At 42.6% G+C, this 26109-nt stretch overlaps 1 protein-coding gene across 4 annotated transcripts in view; it reads right to left on the reverse strand.

Moving 5' to 3' along the window:
- HERC3 (HECT and RLD domain containing E3 ubiquitin protein ligase 3) overlaps positions 1–26109 on the reverse strand; it is a 47954-nt gene that overhangs the window by 15845 nt on the left and 6000 nt on the right. For 3 of the 4 annotated variants that reach the window (XR_013951185.1, XM_080591842.1, XM_080591843.1), the window contains exons 3-18: positions 17454–17613; positions 15944–16020; positions 15148–15369; positions 12916–13007; positions 11772–11902; positions 11474–11634; positions 10852–10928; positions 9983–10107; positions 9377–9436; positions 7150–7261; positions 6025–6214; positions 4149–4312; positions 3514–3627; positions 2247–2270; positions 2070–2159; positions 549–719 (exon numbers count right to left, since the gene is read on the reverse strand). Coding sequence is in view for 2 of the 4 variants with exons in the window: in XM_080591842.1 (XP_080447968.1) it covers positions 549–719; positions 2070–2159; positions 2247–2270; positions 3514–3627; positions 4149–4312; positions 6025–6214; positions 7150–7261; positions 9377–9436; positions 9983–10107; positions 10852–10928; positions 11474–11634; positions 11772–11902; positions 12916–13007; positions 15148–15369; positions 15944–16020; positions 17454–17613 (1970 nt within the window). In the remaining 2 variants the exon portion in view is untranslated. Of the gene's footprint in view, positions 1–548; positions 720–2069; positions 2160–2246; positions 2271–3024; positions 3174–3513; positions 3628–4148; positions 4313–6024; positions 6215–7149; positions 7262–9376; positions 9437–9982; positions 10108–10851; positions 10929–11473; positions 11635–11771; positions 11903–12915; positions 13008–15147; positions 15370–15943; positions 16021–17453; positions 17614–26109 lie in introns of those variants that run through there. The other variant, XR_013951186.1, reaches the window with a different exon arrangement.

Raw genomic sequence — 26109 nt, forward strand, 5'->3', positions numbered from 1 at the left:
AGCCACACAAAGCAATGTGTCTGACATGCCCAAATCCACCAGAATCTTCGGCCAGTTTCAAGTGCTCTGCTTGCAGGTAAGGACAGGGAACATGGAGTGGCAAATTTGATACTCTGAAATTTTAACTCCTTATGTTGTTCCTGTTAGATAGCAACCAAAACATAAATAACCACCTGTCTTCCCAACAACAGGCAGCAGCTGCTGAACTTCGTAGCAACCTCTCAGATAGAAAAACACATCCTATTGTAAGTGGCCCATTCCAGCAGAATGGCGAAACAGACACTGTGTAATATCATAGACGTTACTTCTCCTCTGTCCCTTATACAGGAGAGACACCAGGAAAAGAGTAAACCTTCTGATTGGCTTCATGTAAACTGACTACTGCCAAAACACTCCAGGAGTCAGAGAGGAGAAAGATTCAGCTCCCCCGTTGATTAGATGTGCCCCTGTCTGCTACACCTATGGCAGTACGCTGGCAAAATGGTAACATGAAGGGAGGAAAGGCTTCAGAAGTGTCAGCTGCATGAGAGGGTTTGAGGAAAACTTACCTTAAGAGGCTTTTTCAAATCAATATCTGAATGGATGCTCAACTCCCTTAAGGCATCACCGACTAAATTACTCCTGCGGACATGAAGTACCAGGAAAGGGCTTCTGGCCAGCAGAGGCTCCAGGGTGAGAAGCATGAAAACATTCTGCAAATTTGCACCGTTTATTGCCACCTGTAGATAATAGAGGCATGAGAATCAGCTGCTGTTCAGCTCCTTTCTTCTTCTAGAAGGAAAAGAGTTATGTGCCTGATGTTCCTTTCTTCCTTACTCTTTCAGTTTGGTTTCCTCAGGGTATGAGGACTGCGTGCCCCCTCTACACAAGTGTGTGCATGTGTGCCTATTTGCCCCCCTCTTTCCCACATCCATACATTTGAGTCCTCTAAGCAATTCAAAAATTTGAGCAAGAGAGATATTAAACTCCTGAACACTTTTTGACATGAGGTGGCTGGAAGAAAAAGGATTTATTTATACTTTTATTGAGTCAAAAGACTCAGTGTGAGCACAACCCTGAAAAAATCAGAGTCTACAAGGGAGAACAGTGTTACTAACACACCACGTGAGAAGACAGTCGATGTGTGCCTTGTGAGGAACCCACTGCATACAATTCAAAGCCCTCATCTACAGCGATTTTCTGGTGTCAGGAAAGATGCAAAGTCTGGTCAAAGCTTTGACCACCCAGAGAGCATTGATTCTCATGCGTTGTCTGTATTAAGTGGCAAATTCATTGTAAATACATTTAAAAAGACAATTCTTTGGCCTCCAAGCGGTCATCTTCATAAAGATCCTTTCTCTCAGCGCAAATTAAACTTTTTGTGGGACAAGTCCCACACCCTGGCTGCACTGGATGAGGGACCAGTGCCCAATTCTTTGTCCCTTTCAGGAGCCACCTGCATAAGCAGTGCCCAGCACTGAGCAGTTCACATTGGCACAGAGGCCAGATGTCCCTGCCAGAGTCTGGCTTGGCTGCCACCTACAGGGTAAGGGGCACCGAAGCTTAACACCTGCTGTGACACACTCCTGGAGGGCCCCACGTCTGCACCTCTCACTGCAAATCGGTGGCTTAGTTGCTGACAACAGCCACTGCTTGGAACTACAAACAGCGTCAGATCTGAACCCTTAGTTCTGACAACCACTCCTGTGCTGCACACAAGCTTCAAAAAGGCGCTCACTCCCCTGAAAGCACCTTACAGCTCCTCTAATAGAGACCTCACCTTACTTCTTCTTATCCTTGGACTATCATAAATACACGAGTGCTCCTTCCATAGGTACAGTTTACATTTCCATGACATGCACATCTGGCAATTCTGATGTTACCGAACTTCTTGAAGTAAAAGAAACTAAGTACTGTGTGTGCCCTGGACAGGGGTAAGAGCTTTTCCAGCTATTCTGCTCTCTCGTATCATAGAAACGATAAAATGAGACACAAAGTAACTCCCGGTGAACTCCCTTCCATTCAGGCACCAATGTAAAAGGCAGGAAAAAAAGAAATGAGGCAGGAAAACTGGAAGAGAGAATGATTACCTGCATCTGTAGTTCTGCATCTGTCTGTAACATCTTGGTCTTAGCCTGAGCGTCAAAGATGAAGGGATAAGAACAGAGCGTCACAGCATCCTGCAAGGCACAGAGACAGACTGGTGCCCACGTACAGCTTCTAGAAGCACTGCTTCAAATAAGAGTCATGAAACACGATTTCCTTACCTGCATGATGGATGGTCTAACTTTCTGTGAAGGCAAAAAAAAAAAAAAAAAAAAAAGAAAACTTTTACTCTCTTGATTGTGTCAGATATTTCTTAGGACAGACTAGTTCAAAGGTGACCCACAGAAAATTTTTCTCCTCTGGGCCCAACTTTTTTCTTCTTAAAGAAAAGCATGGGAACTTCCTTCTCAAGACAATGCACAAGTCTAATCCAAAACTTGCACATCAAACATTACTAAGAGGACTAACAGGCACAGAAGCCTGTTAGCTTGCCAGAGGTGAAACTTATTTTTATGAAGAACAACCAGAAAACTATCCCCAAGGCACAGACCACATGAAACAACAGGAAAGAACATAAGGCCACAACGTGACAATACAAGGCCACTCCTGCAACACAAATTACTCTTCTCTTTAGCTCTATCAATACAATTTTAACTATTACTGTTGTATCAAACTGAGTCATTATTTTATTGCTCTGCTCACTAAAAGCAAGCACAGAGCAGCAGTATTTATATGACGGAAGATGGGAGAGGGGACACAGCACACACAACATGTAGAAAGTGCATACAAACACATACAGAAATTCTTGCTACAGTCTGATTTTACTCTTGCAGCATCCCTTGATGGATGTCTTTTTGTTTTCTCATATTTGGGATTTCTTTCCCTGCATTGTTTAAATAATCTCACTGGGTTCCCATACAGCATTTTCCAGCCCTCAGTTCAGTTATCTCTTTTCTTAAAGATGGGAAAGTGAGGCATAAAAGAGGTGAAGGGTCTTACCCAAGATCACCCAGCAGGTTACTGGAAGAGCCAGGAATAGAACCCACATCTCTTGAGTCTTGGTTCAGTCCCCTAGCCAGAACGTCACACTGCCTCCTCTTACAGAGCAACATTTTAAGACCACTGGCTACATTATTCACAATACCTGCCTAAACAGCAGAAGTAAAGGGTAAAAATTATAATTTTAGAATACAGGACTTGGCTCCTGAGGTCTCGATTACATTAAAAGGATCCAGTGACTGAACTAATCCCTTTGTGCAGGGACTGATTGGGATTCACATGAATAATCACAGAGGTTGATGCAAACATTAGTTAAATATTGTTAGTTTTAGCTCTTCTGGTTTTATTTTAAGTCAACTTCAAGCCACCAAATATCCAAATCTGAGAGATTTAACATATAGATGCTCCTACACTGATTACATTACACTCTCAAAAAGGATATTAAAAATGCAGATCTCTAATGACCAGAGAGACAAATGTGGCTCTTACCATTCCAGCCTGATGTAGGAACCACATGAGATAATCCTCCTGAATGTCCACCAAGCTGGAAATCTCAGGGATATAAAACTTATCATATTCTACATGTTTAACCTTCTGATTTACCTAGGGAAGAAAACAGATGGTTTTTAAAATACAGATGTATCCAGCATTTTCTTAGAACAGGCTTTCACAAAATCAAACATAGCAGCTTGCAACAATAGGCCCTAGAAATTCTTGCAAAAAGTCATCATCCCTTTTATTTTAGTATGAAGAACTGAGAAACTTCTGACTTCTTAGTTCTTCCTCCTCCTCATCCAAGACTAAACAGCATCAACACACCAGGAGCAGAAAGTGTAATAATACAGGCATTTGTGTCACAACAGTGCACGCTGTCTGCTGGCTCAACAGCGGCACTCTTCACAGTGAATTTTTCCTAGTATTTGAGACAGGACTAAGCAATCTTCAAGTACACCAAATTCAGGAAAACCACTAACATCTTCACTTTTGTGGTGTCTCAGTGGACAGCAAGGCAGCTGACAAGCCAGGGCTGTCACCAATTCGCCTCGTCAATTGGCAAAGGGCAGACAAGACTGAGTGAATATCTGCATGTTGGCATCTTGAGCCAGCGTACACCCAAGGCTTACCTTGTGGAGTTTCTCCAGAAGTCTGAGAGCAGCTGTAATGTAGCTACTGAACAAGACCGGGATCAACAATGTCTTTCTTCCACTGAGGAGGTAAACTACTGCACCTTTATAGAGATCCACTAGCCTAAGGAAATATCGTGGGCACACTTGAGACCACCAGTTATCTGCAAAGAAAAGGAACATAAAAATACATCTTGAATTGAACGCCACAGAATACTCCCCTACATAAAGATGAAAATAGGGGAACACACCTAAAAAAAGTTTTTAAAAACTTCCCTACTTCTCTCCTAATTGTTGCAATAGGAAAGCAAGCAAAGTAAGCTGCAGATACCAGAAGTTGAGAAGCTTTCCACTCTCTAACAACCATGTCACTCACCACCCAGTCCCAACCCCTGATCAATGCAAGAGCCTGAAATCAAGGTTCTTCAACCGTCTCAAGAAGCTCGTATTCAAGATACCACGATCTTGCAGACAAACATTGTCTCTCTGTAGTGATAAGAAAGTAGTTCTCTGGTCAGTTCTCCATCAGTACCACATCCTTTTCTAGCAGATGTCAGAAGGTGCCTCCTAACACACGTGCACTAAAGCTCCCTCTTTTTTAAAAAGCTGATTTCCTTCTTGCCACGGGCAGTAACCCTTACCTCTCCTCTGAAGGGACCCTGCCTATGAGCTTCTTTGCTAGAACCAATCCACCTGCAAAGTAGAAGATGCAGCTTGGGAAAACATCACATCACCTGCTAGAAACAAACACCAACTTAGCCTCCCAAGTGTCAGCAAAACAATAGATTCTTGCAGACAGAAGTACGAAAATCCTTTATATTTCTTTATTCTAACAGTCACAATGACTAGGAACTCTGAGCATAGGAGAAAATCTGGTTACAAAACCTCCTTGAATAAAATAATAAATAAATCACTAAGCTTCAAAACCGATTTCACTGGAGCAATGCTTCTGGAGGTCTGAATCCATTACATAGCATTTTACACAATACTGTGAGAATTAGTATAAGATAACATTAAGAAATGGAAGAAAATAACAAAAAAGTAATATCTTAGCAAACACAAGTAACACTTTTTGAGTAGCTTATCTTCTACTTCGCTTATATTGAGCTAATAGGAAATAATGTTAGTAGAAATAAGATTCTGAAACAGGAGATGAACTGTTATGTATAGCTTAGACTTGACCAACCAATAGATTTTTCTGCACTTTATACAGATCAGGTTAACTTTGTATTAGCAGTATATTCATTTATTTACCTTACACAGAAAAGAAATTTCAATGTGGACAATGTCTGATTAAATTAACATAGTAAGATCATTTAATCTTCATGATATACAAAATCTATGTTCACATAGGGGCATTAAAATTTTCTGGAATTGGGTCTCTGAATATAGGTAAATTAGACAAGGTAAATTAGTTTAACTTCCCCAGTACATGTTCTTAGAAAATTCAGGTTGAGTTGTTTTAATTTAGAAGCAGAATATTTCATTCTCATTTATTATCCACACCACCATAAATTTTATAGGCTTTATGTTACAATAACTCACTAACTCCCTATATCTTACCTATACGGCACAGTCTTCATTCCCACGTATTTCATATTTAAAATTCAAATTTTGTGTTTAAAATTCTTTTACATAGGAATATAGGTTTTGGGCGAGGATTCCTTGAATGCTTTTGGTCTGCAGGTGCTTTTTAGAGGCAGCTGCTTCATAGCAACACCGTATCACAAAGAATATTCAATTATCATAGAAGTCATAGTTAACACAACACCAAAATTAAACCAACATGAAAACATGACTGAAAGATCCAAAGGCAACTCTTTGTGTTCCCCCTGGATCGTGAGAGCAATATGCATCTTAAATGATGGCCTCTTACCAAGAACTTTGCTGGGGTTGGTGTCTAAGCGCAGAATAGCCATTGCCAGAGGAAGTGTTAACGTGATATAATACTTTGAATCTTGGAAGGGTGGGAATTCAGGGAGAATCAGATAGATCCTCATTGCCTCAACGTCTGGTGGTGAGCTGGACAACTGAGGAATCAAGAAACTTTCAAAGCTCTTCAGTATCTACAGGGGAAAAAAGACAAAAGGAGGCAACTTATCCCGGATGATAGAGCACCTACAAAATAAATGAGTAAATACTAATGAAACAGAAAACATGCAGCACAGGTAGACTTAAAAGCTTTTGTTACTGATCCCTTAAAGCATTCCACAGGACAGGACTAAATTCATGTTTTCCCAAAAGACATAAATGTTTGGGCAGTTTTTTCCAGGGATGTCTATGTTAGTAAACCCTTCCTGTTGAAGGCCACATCCCTGCTTTAGAAGAACAATGAATTGAATTTCTCACACTAGAAACATTGCTGAATTCTTTGTGTGCATTAAAGCATGGCAAAAAACAGACATAGAACTGTGTAGCTAAAATTCTCCAGAAATATTTGTGTCTGAAGCAGGCAGATAACATGAAAAATTTCACCTGCTACAATTCCAGTTTGGCAAAACATCTCACAACACCCTTCTACTCACTTCTCTCTCTGACACCTATAATAAACAGTTTCACTGTGCCATAGCTCAGTGTACTCAAGTCCCACTGTACATAAAACAAGGACTGCCTCATCCACAGGACTACTCAATACACCAAGTCTTCTCTGCTTTAGGGGAGTTAGAATAAATTAAACAACCAGAAAGTACTCAACTGCTGACCCATAAGAAATAAGAACACATTCATTATTTTCAAGCATAACATACAAGAATTAATTCCAGCAGTTAGTTCAAGTATTAAATGCCATGAAACAAAACTGTTTTATAAACAAATCTTTGAGACGTTTTCTGAGGTCAAAATCCATCCAGGTCAATGGAGATGTATCCACGGATACTAAGATGAATCTGGCCTGCAGATTTGAAATACAAACTTCCCCTAAAAAATGTGCTGTTTCTCCCGTTACAGAGGGACAAAGCCTTTATTCCCCCTCTAAATACCTAAAAATGTGTAAGTGCAATACCTGGTCTAGGAGAATGGAGTGTTGAGAGTTCATCAGCTTCTCAAACAGCACTCTGGTGGAGTTCAAATCAATCCCTGGGGTCTTTGGACTGGTTTTAAAATGTTCATCAATTCTTTAAAAAAAAAAATCAGAGACAGACAGACATAAGTTTAAGGAAGTGAAAACACTACCTCTGTATTAGCACTGCCTGAGAGCAAGCAGTGGAGGACTGACCTCCGGGAAATGAATCAGACTAGAAACAAAACACAACTTGGAATCTTCTTGCTAAGGACAAGATGCACAATGCCCCTTTCTGAACTCTTCTGGGCCTTGATTAGATTTAGGATTCTTGCAGATAAACACTTCATCAAACTCTTTGGTTTCCCCAGGACTTCCCACTATGCTAATAGCCTGCCTGAACAGGACTGACTGCTTAAAAACCTATAAAATACCTATCTATCAATTGTTTCAGGATCCTCTGCATTTTCTTCACATACACTTTATTTATTTTTATACAAAATCACAGTAAGAAAGGGAAGGGTGATAATACAAGATGACATTATTCAAGGGAACATCAGATGAAGGCTGTCAAAACATAAACAAGATTTCAGAGAATTTGGTAATTCCACTCTCAAATTTTCTAAAACTAAACAATGACTGCAATCAAACCACAGCGCAGTCATAAACAGGCTTCAGACGTAAGAAATGTTCTCTCCTTTCTGCTATGTGTGAAAGGCTGCAATTTACGCAGGCTACCTGTATAAAAGGCATAATGAAGGCAAGCCTCCAGAGGACGACACAGTCCAACAGCCAGATCTAGTGACACTGAAATGTCCTGCAATGCAGCAGATAAATTACCTAGCTCAGCACCTGGAGCACGTGCAGCATCTGGAGCAGAGACTCTCAGCACCATTGTCTGTAGTAAAAATGCACATAAATCTTTGCAGATGCTAGTAAAAAAAAAGTAATTGCTACAAATCCATTGACCTCTAGGATTTCCCAGGTATGTCACTATTCATCCCTGAGACTCTGTGATATCAGACACACTGTGAAGGAAACGGTACTGATTAAACATGGGATGCATTTGTCAGTTTTCTGATGTGGCTGTAATGATATGAGAAGTTAAACATTGTCTGTTGGAGTAGAACAGTTATTTCCATAGTATTATGCAGTTAAATACAGCCTCACCTCAGCGTATGTTGGCTTCAAATTTTATGATTTATTTAGTCACAGATCTTCTGTAAAAGTTAAGTCCTGCACTCGCCAGGACACCATTAGGGTGGAAAGAGACTGCACAGAGGTGATCAAGTCATACACTCCATTCATTTCCACATTCAAAGAAGGCATGGGACTATTTGCAGTGACTCAACAACTTAGAAAACTCACTGAGTCTTTTAAACCAACATGACACAACTCTCCATATGCAGTAACAATGCTGCCTTTTCCCAAGGCTAGAGAAGAAATATCCATTGTACCAGCTGAAAAATGCAAGTATAATGAGTAACTTGTTTTCTTTTTCAAGCTGCTCTTGGAAAAGATTACTCAAAGATTATTCAGAGTAACTAGGCTCATCTTCACCTACTTACAGGTCATTTATTCATTACGTCACCATAAAAAATTCCTCCCCCACCTCAACTTATGCTGTTACCTCCCCAACCTTCACAAACGCAGGCAACATAATCCTTCTCAACCCACAGCTTTTGACTCAGCTGTGCCTATTACATCCTTGTCACCACCTATTGTTAGTTACATCGATTTGAAACTCGCTTTCATAAGCAAAAGCACAAAACTTTTCACAACTATGTCACCTAAAAGAAAAGCGCTTCCATGCTGGCCTGGGCGTATTTTTCATGAGCAGCGTGTGCTGAGGTATACCTCCCTCCACAAGCACTAGCCCTCATCAGCTAGCTCAGCTGGGTGAGAAACTATTCAGGTATGTGGCATCACTCATTTCCCTTACTGTCAAATTCCCAATCCTCTCTTTCAAAGATTTTTATATTCATTTCGTATGGAAAAATAATAAGCATGACAACTCCAAGGAATCTGTACAGTGCACTCACCATGCACTTTCCTAGACTATTTGCCTTCCTTACCCAGCTCTGACCACCCACCCCTTCAGTGAACACTCTTCTTCCCCAGTCTCCTGACCAGGAAAATCAAAGCCCAGTGCAAAACTGAGTGAAGAAAAAAAGAGATTCCAGTCTGCCTCAAGGGAAAGCTACGCTACTTGACTCTCCTTGATACTTACTTCTTCTCCAAGAAGCTTCCATTCCAGCAGGCAGCTGAGGACAGTATCTGAACAACATTACTGTTTGCAGCAGGAAGACAAAAGAAAACAGAGAGAGAGGGTATAAACAGATGTCCCAGTAAATCTCTTCAGCTATCTTCCCTTCCTTCTATGGGAAACAACGTCAAGATCATCTCATCATTCAAAGGCTAAGTGGCTTACTCAGGATCATACAACACTCCTCTTTCAAAGGAGGGAGGTTAGCAGTGCCTCCTTTCCACCGATTCTGCCCTTCTCGTAGCAGGCAAACAGGAAAAAATTTAATCAGTGTGTTCACTGCTTCTTGACATGCTTTACATGAACTCTAAGTGCATAATAAGAACAACTTTTAAATCCATCTCCCACCCACTATTTGCAATATTCTGAAGCAGCCTTAAATTCCTCGGGTTTTGCTGGGAAGCTCTAACCTAGCATCCTTGTGACTGGCACCTGTACTCCCCTCGGATATAACCAAGAACCACACTTGAAAAGGCTGCTAAACTACAAGTGAAAACAGGGCATGGAAGCCAACAAAATTATTTAAATAAAACTTCCAATAATAGGCTTGTCCAGTGCCACAATACCTACTTGACAGAATTAGAACTGTTCTTTTCTAAAAGCTTTTGCCTCCAGACATCTATAGTTTCATCATTTATTAAACAGGTATAACGTGTTTCATTTATGGTCCGGAAATCATCAGCAGGCAAGGAATTCTGTGAGAAGATACAGATTTCAGCAAATACAAAGCTTGTAAAAACAATTCCTTCTTATTAAAATTCTCAGTTTTCTATATATAATTCATAGGTCTCTGGGTGTGATCTCTGAAAAGGTTTGATTAGGAAGCTGCAACATTACTAATGAGCCCAAAAGGAAAGGCATGGAAAAAAAAAACCACATTTTTACAAAGAGGAAAAGAAAAAAGAAAAACAAAATATCATTTCCTTAAATGTACCAAAGCCCTTTTAAATAATGCTGTATATAGTTACAGGCTTAGTACATTTCTTCTAGAGTTATTTCCATGCCTCAAAAGTGTATGTTAAACACTTACTGGAATAAATAAGATAGAAGGAGAAAAAACATCATTCAGCCCACAATCCAGCTGATCTGTCAGAACCCCACTGTGTGTTCCACTGCCTTACACTGATCACCTGGACCCCACTGCCTCAGGAGGACGGCAGTCCCTTTCTTCCAATCTGCCAAGGAAGTAACTCCCTTCCCTGATGATCAAAGTGGTATCGGTGTCAATTGCTCTTTGACATGACTCCAAAAGAAGGCACCTTTCAGCCACTCCTAAAACATTGTAAACCCCTGTAATAAGTGCTGTCCTTTTTAAGGTTTATAAGGCAGAATGGACCCCAAAACATCACCTCACTTTCAGGAGATTACCACCAAAAAAAGATGCATAGTGAGGGCTGGGACAGGTGAACAGACTTGAGAAAGTACTTCATTTGTTTTACCTCATATTTGGAGCAAAGCACAAATGTTTGGTCTCCTCCAGAAAAGATATGTTTAACAATGTGATATTTACAGGCATCTGTTGGGGAAAGCGACACAGTTGTGTTAGAGGCTGATGAACGCAAGTTTCTGCTTTGCCTTCCCTCCACATTTGCACTGACAGTGTCTAACGCTTTACACTACGGGGAACACCCGGATTCCTTGAAGGCAAGGCTGAAATCAGTAGGATCTCAAGCACTTTAGCACTTTATTTTGCTTTTTTCTTTATTATTTTTTTTGAGACATACTGCCTGACAGGAGGGGAAAGCTGTAATTTTTAAACTACAATGGGGTTTTTAATGAGAAACCAGAGCCCTCAGAAATCAGTATTAGGACAATTTCATGACGGCTCAAGATTGCTGAATGCTGAGCTCTGCCATGATAAGAGAAAGGGAGAGGGCACACAGAGTAACAGAGAGCAAGAGGTCACACAGTAATTCCACAGTGCATTCAGGCCAGGGGAATGGGTTTCTTTTGCTGTTTCAAGCACTTTCACAGAGCAATGTCAAGGTGTCTTTAGACCACCATGGATGAAAGGAAGCGATTCATGTCCATTTGCCACTCTAAATCACGCACAGTACATACCAGGCTTCCCTGAGAGTTGCCCATTGTGAGCTGCCCAGTGACCCTTCACAGGAGAGGGACACTTAACATTGCAAGTGTGCCCAGTTCCCAGCTGGCCTCTTGTTCCACAGCCAAATGCATAGATCATTCCTGAAGAAGGCACAAAGGCTAAAGTATGGTGTCTGTAACAGAGACGGGAACAAATTAGTGCCACGTGTATTAACTTAATTTTGACATGTACGATGCAGAAGCAAGGCTATTCCTTCCATTTTACAAGAGCCAGTGTCAGCGTTAACCTCCACTGAAGGACAGGACTCACCTGCCACAGGCAATCTGGGATACTTCACTGCCCATTAGCTCAAGAACTCTTCGGGGGTTCACTTCGTCATTCATGGAGTCATGTCCCAGTTGCCCACAGGAACCTGCACCGAACGTGAACACCCCTCCACTCTGTTAGCAAACCAAACAGCATATTCTCCATTTAGGACCCATATCCCAGCAGCATCTCTCTGACTCCAGTTTCGCTACGAGCCCAAGCTTAAGCAGAGATTGCTGGGGATTTCCAAAGGATTCAGAAAATAAGCTTGAGCTCTGCTAATGAAGCTTCCAAATAGCTACCTTGCCACCCATCAGAGAATGTCAGACTTATCTCTAAGTACGCCTGCAGTAGACAACCTTCCCCCCACCATTACCTAATGAGTCAGAAATCTCAGCAGGTTTAAACATGGTTCAATAGCACCCATTTCCACAGTACTTTACACTGATCTCTGGTGGCTGCTGATCAAAAGGATGATGACCATTTTCCTGGAAAAAGACCCACACTCTCTGGTCTTCACAGTGGTTCTCCCACTGGAATCTCATGGCGAGCTATTTTGATTCATTTTTTGATCAAGAACACTTAGGCACCAACCAAGGAAGGCAACAACCTAGGAAGTGGCAGGGGCAAGGCAAGAACCGAACAGTGATCTTCCAAATGCTATCCCTATCCTCTATTAAACTACACGCTACTTGGGAACAGCAGTAGGTTTGGAACTGCAAACCTCTTGTAAATGCTGTGACTGACGGGTAACTTTTCATGTGACAGCCCATTATTTCTGACTTGCCTTTTATTCTGAGGCACAATAACTCTCCATCTTCCAATAAAATGTTATTTTTAACCTCTTAAGATATATGTTTGTTCTTTTTATTCCTCAAAGCTCATTTCTTTGAGTGATTCATCTGAGTTTTACTATTTATTCTCATGGATTACTAACATCTTCACCTTAAAAATGGCAATGGGTCACGTGGGCAAAGAATCTCAGAATAAATTATCACAAGACTTTACTTTCCATTTAGTTTCTCTTACTGGTGTTAGATGAATTAAGGTACGTCAGTCTGTTCTTTTCTATCATTTCCTAGGAAACTAAAGTGAAACCATCAGGCAGGCAAGACAGCGGCCAGGGCTTCCAGATTAGCTTCTCTACCTTTGTTAGAACTGCCGTGTGTTCCTCTCCACAGCTGATGTAAACAACCTTCTGAGACCGCAACAGCTTCACATGGCAAGGCGATTCTCGGTCTGTGTAAGACAAATGAAATAAAGGAATTGTTTCATAAACACGATCCTAAATGCCTGAGAAAACCACTGGCAGCAGTCTGATTTTCAGACTTGTTCTACACAGATGGAACACAGCTTTAACAAACATGGAAAAAACAACAGATCTTTTATTACTTTACTGTTGCTTTCTCCCTCCGTTCTTAAAATATTTGCCCTGGTTCAAAAACAGTTGGTTATTGCAAGAACACAAATATAGTGTATTTTGCATAAATTCAATGTGTGCTTGCAGCTTGGCACATGACTAATGCAGGTAAGCTACACCAACCTTCAGCCTCGTGCTCCATTCCAAACTCCTCACTTTTGTTTCCAAAAGCTTGCTATGACTTCTTCATACAGAACAATCCTTATGTGTCCAACGCACATGGCAAGCAGCAAGTGCATTTAAATACCTAGTCTTCCTTCTGTTGTCATGCTTTAAGATCCTCCTACTTGCAAAGGCTAATCTCTGCCAACAGTTAAATGGTGCTTTTCTCCTTCACTATGACATTCTAATCATTAAAAGTAGGCATCTCGAGTATAAATACACTAAGCAAGGTTATATGTTTCACTGATTTAAAAGAATATATATTTTTTTTTTATTATTAAAAAAACACTTAAAGAAGCAGTAGGTACCCCAAACCAGCTTCAGACAGCAAGGGGAACAGCCGCTTACTTTGTACCAACAAAAAACCCAGTTCCTACCTATAGAAGTGGTTCATTTTTTAAGACTCTCACCCAAGGATTTGACAGGTGCTTTTTTTTCTGTATAGTGAAAGGAAAATGGTCACATTTTCATGCATTTAAAAATAAGGGCAGGCTTTTTTCATTTACTTTGTTCTGTAGTTTAGCACAAAGTAAACTTCTAATACACAAGCTGCAGCATTTCTAATAGTGCTGTGTTGAAATCAGAAGCATTTCTCTGTCAAACTCCATGCAAAGAACATAGCTGCTCTTATACAAGGCCAGTGCTCTCTTACAAACTATACAAAAGAATAAACCTGGAGCATTTTTGAGAAAGCACAAAATATGTTACAAGTCTTACAATTGCGTTTCATATTCCTAAAAGTGCAAAGCAAGATGAAATTAAGCATACAACATTCAAACCTCCTGTGCTAAACTACAGGCTGGTTTTGAGTAATTGCGTTAAATACACGTTTCAGTTGGTAGGGTGGGTTGTCAAACTGCATCGTTCCCTTATAGGTAGACAAAACGTGAGGCAATGCTTTTCTCTTGCAACATATGGTGTTTATAAGCTACTATATACACAACCTAACATTTTTAAATATATACACACCTCATGTATTCACCCATGCAAACCAAATTACCCACACATGTTGCGTTTCACATCCACGCTCAGTAACTTGCCTAGATACTTAAAGCTACTCAGAAACTATGCAGATAAAGATGAAGAGGTTGATCTGAAACTCCAAAGAAAATCTTTCATTCTTTTGCTTTTGCAAAATAGTTTAAGAGTACATTAACAAGCTGGAGGAATCTGGGCTTTTCAGACTAGTGGTAACATCATATCCAATCTTGAAGCCTAATTTATAAATCAATCTTCAAGTCTGTTGATGGCTAGGCTTCACTGAACATGATCACCTGAAATAAAACATACCACTGGCCCAACATGCCTGAAAAACTGTGCAACCAATAAACTGGACAACATTTTACAATATTGAGATATTTTGTGTTGCCATCAACTTGGAGCATACAGATGCTCACCAGTCAAAATCACATTGACCAACTAGGGGATGGGTTCAGTTCATTGTTCCACATGGAGAGCCTTTGCTCTACATCAACTTCAAATAAAATATAAACTGAGTGCTTTTGAGGGGAAGAATAACATAAGCACTTCCTTGGGTCCCTGCATTTTGACACTCTTTTTTTTTGACCTTCACTCCCACTAACATCTACAAGGGAAAAAAAGGTGTTTCTATTACTACTAATCATGAAAAGCCTGTAGAGCCAAAGACTGTTTTTCTATCCTCTAAGGCACAAAACCTAAGAAGCTGCTGAGGTTTATACATCGGCTCAGTAAAAACAGACTGTCAAAAGAAAATAGACTGTCACTCAGCCAAAAAAAAGTCCATCCTTCTTTCACCAAAGAGCGTAACTTTAATACCTCTTTCATCACTTAGTCCCAGTTGTCCTGAGCTGTTCTTCCCCCAGCCAAACACAGCTCCTGAGAGAGAGAGGGCAAAACTGTGTGCTCCACCTGCAGCAACCTGAGCCAAAGGGATACCATCAAGAGATTTGACACGTTGTGGACTGGCCTGGGAGGGACATTCTTTACCCAAGCCCAGCTGACCATAGCTGTTCTGGCCCCATGTGAAGAACTGACCATCTGAAACAAAAAAAGAAAGAGAACAGTGAATAAGAGCTGGTCAACAGAAGAGCAAGTTTGTCAAAATGAACACCAGTGCTGGGGGCTTCTCTCCCACCCAAACCTCATGATGGAAAAATCAAGCAAGACGATACTTCCTAAAATAAAAGCCCTGTCCAAAGACACTGGGTAAATAACGAGATGTGTAACTAACTGCAAAATACAATATAGACTGCTCTAACTTAAGCAACACAACGAAGAATGGTCCACATGTTGCATACAGAAGAGCCAAGGATAATTTTGACACAAAGGAATTAACTCTACACATTTTTCTACATCAAGATGGAAAGCTTTTAAGCGTTCCTGCCATTATTCAGTAGTGAGGCAGTGCATAATGTGTGATGTTTCCTTTCTTGACAGTATTGGCAAAGTTCTTCAATATTCATGGTATCTGATCCACTGTATTGTCTCCCATTTGTTCCGAAAACAATTGAGACAGGGATGTCCTTGGTTCATTGTGCAGAAATAAGCAATCTTGGACACTGTGCAAAACAACAGCAGAAATCTTGGTAGTAAATAATGAATGTTACAGTACCTGCTGCCAAAGCCAGGCAATGCCAGTTTCCACAGGAAACCTGCAGTATCGTCTGTTGGTTCAGTTTCTTTATCAACCTAAAGAAGACGACATTATTTTAGAATAATCATCCACAAATATAGTACCACCATAGATGAATTTATCATTTCCATTCAGGTATTCTAGACACACATATAACCTGTGATTTTGAGAAGAGGAATTGAATCTTGGAGGTTATACAGATCTATGCATAATAGATGCAAATCTGTGAGGAGATTTAGATACTTGACTACCAACTCCAACTATCTTTACTGCTACATTTCCAGATACCTGAAAATAGTGGGGAAAAAAACATTTTTTGGTGTCTCTCTTACTATTCTTTTTCAGGCATTGACGTTCTTCATCCCATCAGGGCATAGTAGTTCCTATGAGTTATAGAACCAAAACCTCTTCAAGTGTTTTGCACAAAGAATAGCATGTCAAAGGTTCAAGTTGCTTCAAAAAAATGTTATTTTTAAAATGGCACTATTACATTGGCAAGTGAGCATGTCTCTCTTTGTTGTATCAGATCCACCTGCAAGTTAAGGGCTTTCTTCCCACAGAGCCCTTCATCTGAAACATGTGGTTTTGCAACTAGAACTCTTTTTCTTTAAATACTGTTCCAATAATAACAGACACCCTAGACAGGTGCCCCAAACCTCCTCTTCCTGCTCTGCGTTGGATATGCAGTGATAACCAGAATAACAGACAGAACAGATCTGTTATTAATGTAGCGTGATACAACACCATTAGGTACAAAGAGATCAGCTATCTTCATTGCGGTGGTAAGCTGTGACATGTCATCTGTGAACTGCTTTGGATGTCAGCCACTGGCCCCTGCTCCATCCACATGTCCTTGCACTTAATACTCTTACTACTCTGAGACAGGTAATATACATTAAGCAAGTGAATAAAAAAAAAAAAAAAAGAGAGAGCAATTCCCTGAAATTTCTGAGCAACACTGACTATTCAGAATTGCAATGGGCTGGGTAAGTAGCTTTGCTGACAAACAGAAGGTGCCAACGGGCAACAGTGCAAGAGTTTCAAAATTGAGGTGCCAGTTCACAAGGCCGTATTTTTTCCCCATTCTTGAAATATGGCTCTATCTCAAAGGATTTCTAGGGAGTGGAATAAACAGACGCCACACAACATTCCTGTTTTGGAGTCCTCCCTCATATATCTCCTTGCTCTGTAGAAAACACTGACAGACTTTTCTTTGAGGAAGCTGAGCATGCTCTTTCTTCCTTGTGCCCCCAGCACCGAAGTCCAGAAACAGAAGTCCTGTCCTGCCCAAACTTCCTGAATGCCAATGGAACTTAAAGAATGCTGAGAGGGAAAGGAGGAGGCATCATGTTAATATCAGTACATGAGAAGTGCCCAATTACCAGCCCTTTGAGCGAGAGCAATGCTCCAGGCTGGAAGGTGAAAAACCCCTGACACAACACCTCCAAGTAGGTGCCTTAAGGAAACTTGAACCTCTTAAAAAATTTACCTTGGCACTGTCACTGCTTCTTCTATAGTGGTGAGGCCCAACTGTCCATCGCTGCCGGCACCCCAGGAGAAGAGCTGCCCCTGGTCGCTGAGTGCCACGCTGTGAGACTCTCCGCAGGCCACGTGGACTATATGCTGCCCTGCCAGGGCTCCAATTTGTTCTGAGGAAAAAATAAAACCTCTGGTCACAGGACTGGTCTCATAGCTACATGCAGACATCAGGTCTGGATAAACCTGTAGGCAAAGCCATTCAGAAGGTGTGTTGATGCTCAATTTAGTTTTAAAACATTTCCTACAAGAGGAAAGCACCAAACTTTACTGAAACTGCTGAGCTCTTCTGAAAGTCTGGCTTGTGAGTCATAGGATAAGGGCAGGTACACACCCCAAAGCACAAAGATAGTCCACACACAGACAGCCTCTCAGATACAGGCAAACAGGTTATTTAGGAACAACCAGACTTCTCGGATTTGATGTTTTCTAACTTAGCCTTGATGTGGGGATCAGCAAGGACTCAGAAGCTGGCAAACCCTGTAAAATACATTTCACCTTCCACACCTCTCATGTCCAACGAGAGGTCATCCAAAAAACTCACCAATCCAGTAGTCTCTTGCTTTACTACTTGATGCATGAGGCATATATGTCACAACACTCCCAGTGCTAAGCCTGGAACAGGTTTGAACCTATCAACCTGTTACTAGAAGTGCTTCAGATGCTCATAAAAAAAATCGTATAAAGAGCAAGAGGGCCTTACGGAAAAATAGAAGAGAAGAAAAAAAACAACTCATTCCTCTGGAAGATTACCCACAATTTACTTTTCATTGTCATGTCATGTTATGCAACTGAAATAGGTTTGACAAGTATTTTTAGAACATCAGCAACCAAGTCTTATTCATTACGCGGAGCTTTTTACAAACAGACATGAAAAGGTCTTGTCTTGCAACAAAGCGTTGGAACTGACAGACAGCTGAATGGAAAAACTCCCCACAAGCCAGACAGAAGCAAAGTTGATTTTCTTCCTTCTTCCCTGAAGAAATGTTTCAGAGTGGATGAAGAAAGATTCACTCCATAAGCTGCAAGGTGGTGATTAGTTTTACTAAGTCCCCCTCTCACGTCCACTTGTCATTCTGTAAAATCGATATCCCACATCGAGGGAACCCAGATAATATTAACATATTTAGCACCAAAACCTGCATACCAATCAATCTAAATGCCTTACACGAATTTAAAGGGAAGGCACCCCTAAGAAGGCTTGCTTTCTAAGTCTGGAAGTCAGAAAATAAGAAGACATAAACATCATATCCACTGCAATGAACCCGACACACCACTTAGGTTCAGTCAAAAACATTTCTGTATGGGAACCTGCAGGTCCAAAACCTCCCACTGGAGGTGATCCCACAGTTGGAAAAAAAAAAAAAAAAAGGCAGAATGAAGCCATTCTCATCTCCCCATCACATTCCACGAACATGCCACTTCACTGTAAGCTTGCTTGCTAGGGCGCGCTGAGCCTGTCTGTCCCTCATTCAGAGCACCTGAGCCCTTACACTGGTTCCACCGCTGGTCTCTGCAACCCGCCAGCACTCTGGGGGACAGCACAAACCTGAAAGAGACAACCGTGGGAGGTGAGGCCATCCAGAACGTTTAGAAATCCAGAGTGGGTATTTCAGTCCCCACAGCTTGATTTGGCAGCACAAACCGGGCCTTGCTTCACGTGCCATTCCTGGGACTAACAAATACTGACTCGTTTCGAAGGGCTGCCCTATGTCACTGATAGCCTTCAAGGACTGCGTTGCTCACCCAAGAAGCAGGGTGTAGCCATATCTGGGCTTGCTGAATAACCACGGACAGAATAAAAAATATGCCTGTCTTGGAGTTTAAGACCTTTGCTCTTAAAAATTTTAGCCTATCTCACCTATCTCACCAAAATTTTGGCCTATCTCACCACAGCACATTCCTAAAACACTGCGTACTGCAGCTTGCCTGCGAAGTTACAGAGAAATGTAAACTCTCAACAGTTTAAGTTGTACAGGCACACACGTACCTACTTGGAGAGATGCAAAAAAGCCAGCCCTCCCCTGTGCCACAGGGACTGCCCAGGCAGTCCAGCAAGGGTTCCAGTTCACCCTCAGGCATGCCAAACCACAAAATACGCTATCTCCCTGCTAATACAGGTGGTACACCAAAACATCTGGCAAATCCTTCTTTGTTATCCTTGTATTTTGAAATGAGGAAAGGGTAGGAGGTGTTTTAGCTGTTGGTATAGATTTTTGGTTAATTTTCAGAGCATCACAGCACCACTGTTCGTTCCTTAGAAAAGATGCATCACTGCACGCAGGTGAGCGATGCAACAGGTGAAGTTTGTTCCTGGTATTGGATCTTCCACACAAAGGTGAGCAGAACTGAAAGAAGCAGGGAAGGGCTGAAGGAGCTACGCAACAGAGTTACAACATGCCATAAAACTTAAAAAAAAAAAAAACCTAGTTCCAGGAAGTACCGAAGTACACATAGACCCAAACTTTTATTTTGGAAGCCATCAGCTGTCTCAACACAGCACCAATGCCCAGAAGTCATTTATCAGTTAGTCCTACCTAGTGGAGTTCCCGTTTTCACTTCTCTTTTCTGTCCATTTCACCTCAGCATAAACAGACATACCGAGGTTTGACTTCTTTTGGTCTCAACCTTGTCAGGTCTTTTCATAAAATATAAATTGGAGTAAAGAACGAGGTCCAGGCAAAACACTTTCAGGACAGCAATTTTTTGGATCATGACAGCCACGATTCCCAGTGCTGCTCTAGCATTTTCTTGCCTGTCCTGTGCATCGCAGCCACGCTCCAACAAAAGTCGGGGACAGCTGCTATATGCTTGCGTAACTCAGCTCTGACAGTCAAGGTGATTTAGCTTGAAGGTGCTGGAAACTGCAGTAAAGCTTGGCCAAAAGTGAAAAATCATGAAAAGCTCACCTTCAGTCTGCAGCTTCTGAATTTATAAAAGAGGGCTTATACTTAGTTCCAGTGATGTTGAAAAGCTACAATACAAGACCTTCGGCGTCTGAGACTGCTGGAAGCACAAAGCACCCAATTATATGACACTGATTAGGAGTGCAGACAATGAATTACTGATCACATTTTCTACTCCTCCTAAGTTTACCAGAGAGCGGGTATATTTTTTCTATGCCTAGCTTCCAGTTGCTAGACAAGCTTTTGCTAGAGGACATGGCAAAATCTTTCAGCCCTAAGTGTCCTGTGGTGTACATGGACAGCACCAGATGGCTTCTTCTGTCTGAAATCAGTGGAGAGAAACTATCAGCCCTAACGCTACACCTTCAGTGGCAAATCCTGGTTTTCTCCCCTAGTGAGAAGCAGCTGTTGCTTGGAAGAGTTTCAAGCGGTATCAGTCCTCTTGGACACCTAAGTGAAGCTCCTCGTGTCCTCCCCAGCTTGACAATAAGCAGCTCAGAGCATTTGTCCCTCTTGATTGTTTCTTTCTGCTAGGAAAGGGCTGAGTCTCTACGTTAGGTATCTTACTACCTTGCCCAGATAATAGATGGCAGTAGAAACACAGGGGAGGGAAAAACAACTGTTGAAATTCCTCCGAGTTAAAACATAGCAGCTGTCAAACCTGAGGATAGATGGGCCTGTTTCTTCACATTGCCGTGGTTGTTAACATAGTCCACAGCCACACTGAGGATGTCTGGGCACCGCGCGACCGAAGTCTAAAAATAAGAAGTGTGATATCCAACATTTTAATGCACGAGGCAGCTGAACATTTCATCAGATACCAACAGCAACCTAACCTTCACCCTCGTTGCCTTTGTTTTCTGAGTACTGACAAGACTTCTAAATTCTTACATGAAAGGAGCCGAGTTGTTTCCTTTGGGAGGTAAATGATGATGACACGTGAAGCCATCTAGCAAGGTGACACTAACACCATTAGCACTTATGAACACCTGAACCAACAGCCAAAAACTCGGTGAAAACCCTGCTAGTGAATTCAACAGGCACTCCATCAAAGTGAGAAAAATACTACAGCCCAAACGTATCAGTCACCAGCATCCCGTTAAGACACGGTACAAAAAACACATAAACAGTGGATCCCCAAGCTCTCTGACAAGATTTTCCTACATTTAGTAGGATCCTTCAGCTCACTGCTGATTCCTCAGTCTCCACTAGCGTACCCCGGAGGTGATTCTGCATATGGACATCCCAGCTGTATTTCGAGGCTGTGGTGAGCTTCGTGATTTCAGTCCTAATGAAGTCAGCTGAGCACTATAACACGTTTGAGGGTTTCAGTGGAAAGAGGAGAAGAGAAAGAACAAGCTGCAGCACCTGAAATGCTTGCGAGCCAAAGTATGCAAAGAGAGAAGTACGCCCAAGATTTCTCCCTCCGCTTGTGAAGGTTGCTCCTTATCTTGTCAGCACTCCCTCACCGATGCCTTAGTTACTCATCGCTTTTACCGGCATAAGGAGCACCGATACACTCAGCACCTTTTCCAGGAAACACCACTCCCTGTGAAGCGTGGTGCTGACACTTGGAAACTGGTAACTGCAGAGGGAGAAAAAAAAAACGTGCTGTTTGTCGGGGCCTTTTCGCCTCTTCCTCTCTCCTTTAAAGCCCCCACACATCACCCTCTGATTGCCTTCTGCACACCCTCAGCTCTCATCACGTAGTCCTCTCGCGGTCACAACTGCCATGAAGAACATCTGGAGTCTGGGACTGGCGAGGAGGAAATCAGACTTTATAGACTACTTAAGCAAATATACAGACTTTCTGAAGCTATCAGGTGCTTCTGAAAGTATAATCTAACCCAGCCAGCATGCGAGGAAGCACGGGAACCAAGGCAGCTCCCCTGGCTTCATTCACACCGCCTCTGGAGCTGTGGTTTGTCAGCAGTAACACCAGAGGACAGTTTCGGGAACACGCCTCGGTGTCTGCAGACAGTCTGTGCCACGATGAGGTGCACAACACGTAGGCAGCTGGAACCACCCTGCTGACGCTAGCCCCACCGTTTTGCTGCCACCACCTCCCTCCTCCTTGCCGAGCCTTTCTCTAGAATGGTGTTACGCGCTTGCTGTGTCTCCAAGCCTGTTTAGCACGGAGAAAAGAGGACTGAGAGGGGAACTGATCGACATACAGAAATATCTGAAGGGAGGGTGTCAAGAGGATGGGGCCGGACTCTTCAGTGGTGCCCAGTGACAGGACGAGAGGCAACGGGCACAAACTGAAGCGCGGGAGGCTCCGGCTGAATGTGAGGGGCACTTCTTTACTGTGAGGGTGGCAGAGCACTGGGACAGGCTGCCCACAGAGGTTGCGGAGTCTACTTCTCTGGGGATATTCAAGCAGGAGATATGCTTGGCAGGGGGGGTGGAGCAGATGATCTCCAGAGGTCCCTTCCCACCTCGGCCGTTCTGTAGTCAGTCCTGCAGCCAGATGACTGCTGTACCCACGTCCTTCCACCCTGTGACCGTGTCTGAGCTGAGGGATCTAACTGAAGCACCTCCGAGTCCTTGCAGCACAGAGAGCATTACTTCATATACCACGCGCTGCGAGCAAGACCTAAGGGGTTTGCTCCACTTTTTGTAACTGGACGGGTGCCATTTAGCCATCTTTTCAGGTTATCAGAGCAGTTTTGCACAGAAACAGGAAACATTTAGCCTTCACAGAGGCATTTTATATTTTCTTCTAGAAGGAAGGCTTTGATTAAGAAGCCCAGAATTTCCAAAAGCACTTGGCCTGCTCACTTGGCTCCTCCTTAAATCAATCCTGCAGCAATTTGCACAGGAGCAGAACAAAGCCACATGTTCCTGAAAAGTCACACCTGTACAGTGCAGGCACTGCTGCACATTTGTCCTTGCTTTCAATGACATCCCAATCAGTTTCACAAGTCCTGTTTGAAAACATCACTGCACAGAAGGTGGGTGACTGGGAAAGGGAGGGATTAACACGCTCCCATTGAACATTTACAGAAGAGTTTTTATTTATTCTTCGATTCAGTAGCTTTCAGTAGTACAGAGGTTTGATGTAACTTGAACACCCCATCTTTTGGGTTAGTAAAAAAATGTTTACACACTCAAGCCCAACCCCAACTCATAAGACAGCTTTTGGAGAAAGCTCTTCCTGAAAACATTTGCTCTAGCAACAGTACTTAAGAAGCAAAATGGAAGGTGTTGGCTGAAAAACTGGTCTCACAGCTTGCTGCTGGATGTAGAACAAAAGCAGACTCTCATCCCTGGATGCACTTTACTTTTTTTTTTTCCCTTCAGAACACAAACTGGTCTTTTGGATACAAATGTGTCAAAAGGAAAAAAGTGTCAAGTGCATACTACCATCACGGGGTTAAAGTACAAGTGATTCATTTGAACACTCAAGTAGGACACAGATTAACACAAACCTTCAGGAACTTGAAAGATTTTATTGTGTTTCTGCAGTAAAGGTGTTCAAGGACATGAAATTCAGTCATTTAACTGAGGTTATTCTGTGTAACAGGCCAGTCAATCCACAAAGAATGAATTAGTTCATAGGGCAGAAGCAAGATCAGAAGTGTGTAAATGCACAGAATTATTCCACTTTCTCTGCTGTAAGACTCGAAGAGCATTCTGAGCAAAGTACAGATGCTCATATCTCTATTTCTTTTTCAGGAGTTTACACAGACAATCAGCTGTTTAAAAGGCAGGTCAGGTGTTAAGAGAGTAAGCATTTCTTCACCGAACTGCTGCAGGAGCAGCTGTTTTCAGCCAGAAAGCAACTTTTCAGAAGAGGAGCTGGGGGAACCTTGTGAACACCAAGTTGGACACGGGTCAGCGCCATGCCCTTGCCATGTAACAGCATCCCGTGGCTGCACTAGGCAAAGTACCGCCAACAGGTCGAGGGAGGGGATCCCTGCCCTCTACTCAGCACTGGTGAGGCCACACCTGCAGTACAGCCTCCAGTTCTGGGCTCCCCAGTCCTGGGGAGACATGGAGCTAATGGAGATGGTCCAACAAAGGGCCGTGAAAACAACGAAGCAACTGGGGCACCTCTTTCACAAGGACGGGCTGAGAAAGCTGGGACTGATCAGCCTGCAGAAGAAAAGACTCGGGGTGATCTTATCACTGTGTATAAATACAGCAAAGGGAGGGTGCAAAGAGGACAGAGCCATGCTGTTTCCTGTGGTGCCCAGTGCCAGGACAAAAGGCAACGGGCACCAGCTGAAACTCAAGATGTTCTGCCTGGACATCACGAAACACTTCCGTGCTGTGCAGGCGACGGAGCACCGGCACAGCTTGCCCTAAGAGGCTGTGGAGTCTCCCTCCTCGGAGGCCTTCAAAAGCTGTCTGGACGTGGTCCTGGGCTACCCACCCTCGGTGGTCCTGCTCGAGCACGGGGGTTGCACCTCTTCCAACCAAGATTGCCTCCAGAGGTCCCTTCCAACCTCAACCATTCTGGTTAGTTTCCCCCTTCCCAAAAATCACATTCTCCTACCGCTGTCATCCCAGCTGTACGTGCTTCTAGACCTTACCTATTCAAGGCAGCAGCCACGCCTCCTCACCCGTGACTTGCTCACTTCCACGGCTGCTTCCAACAAACACAAGCCCTGCCACTTCTCCTCCTGCTCCTGAGCAACCAGGGCCTCCCAGCTGGCTTCTCCCCAATAAGGAAGAGGCTAAAAGAGGAAGATCCACACAGACTGTCCTTACAAACAGGTCACACATCTGAATTCTCAGCTGTTACACAGTTTATGATTTACAGGCACACCACAGCGGGCATCAGTGTTTCTGGCCACTTCAGCTCCACACCGAAGTTCAGAGCAAGTAAATTTACGTTTGAAAAGCAAGGCCACTGTGTTCAGAGAAATTCAAGTGACACGGATTATGTAGTGAGACTGGATATAATGATATTTGAGATTGGACATGGTATTTGCAGCCCCTGCAGCAATGAGCACTGAGATTCTACAACATAAACTGAGACAATACTACCCTGCACTTCTGCATCCGAGCAGGAAATCTGTAACACCAGGGTTTTGCCTGCTGTTTGCTACCAGAGGGAAGGTTCAAGGCAACTTTGGTGCCAGAAACTTTTCTGAAACTCCCTTGGGACATTAATTACCAAAGTCCCCCCCTCCGACACTTTTTTTTTTTATTCCCCACTAGCAGTAGTCTGAATGAGCTGCAGAGAACAAATCCCTATACCAGAAAACACCTTCAACATCTCAAGGACTAACACGTGTCTAAAGCTTTACAAATGTCTAAAAACCAGCTGGCTATCTCACACACCTCTATAATTTAGCCCAAATTCCACAGCAGCCTTTACCTCGGGTATCTGGGCCCAGCATACATATGCCCACTCAGATAAAACACGCTTTCTGTCACAGGGAGTCAAGACATCAAGACAGACCTGAAGAGAACCAAATCTAAGTGAGATTACAGGGCTAAACAGGAATTTTAGAGGTACAGTTAGAAAAAAGCTTCTTGTTTCCTTAAACTACTCCAATTCAAAATTACCGCTATGCACTGGAGACTTAATGCATGGTAACACTTGATGATGCTCGGGAAATTGAGCAAACTCAGACTGATTTTGCAGAACAGTGGACTCTTAACTCTTTACCATGAAGATCTCTGAATTAATTCTCCTAAGTAGTAACATCAGGAAAGGACACTTCCAGAAAAGAAATCTCCATCAATTCG

The sequence above is a fragment of the Anser brachyrhynchus genome (genome assembly GCF_964034855.1).
Source record: "Anser brachyrhynchus genome assembly, chromosome: 4".
Taxonomy (NCBI): Eukaryota; Metazoa; Chordata; class Aves; order Anseriformes; family Anatidae; genus Anser; species Anser brachyrhynchus.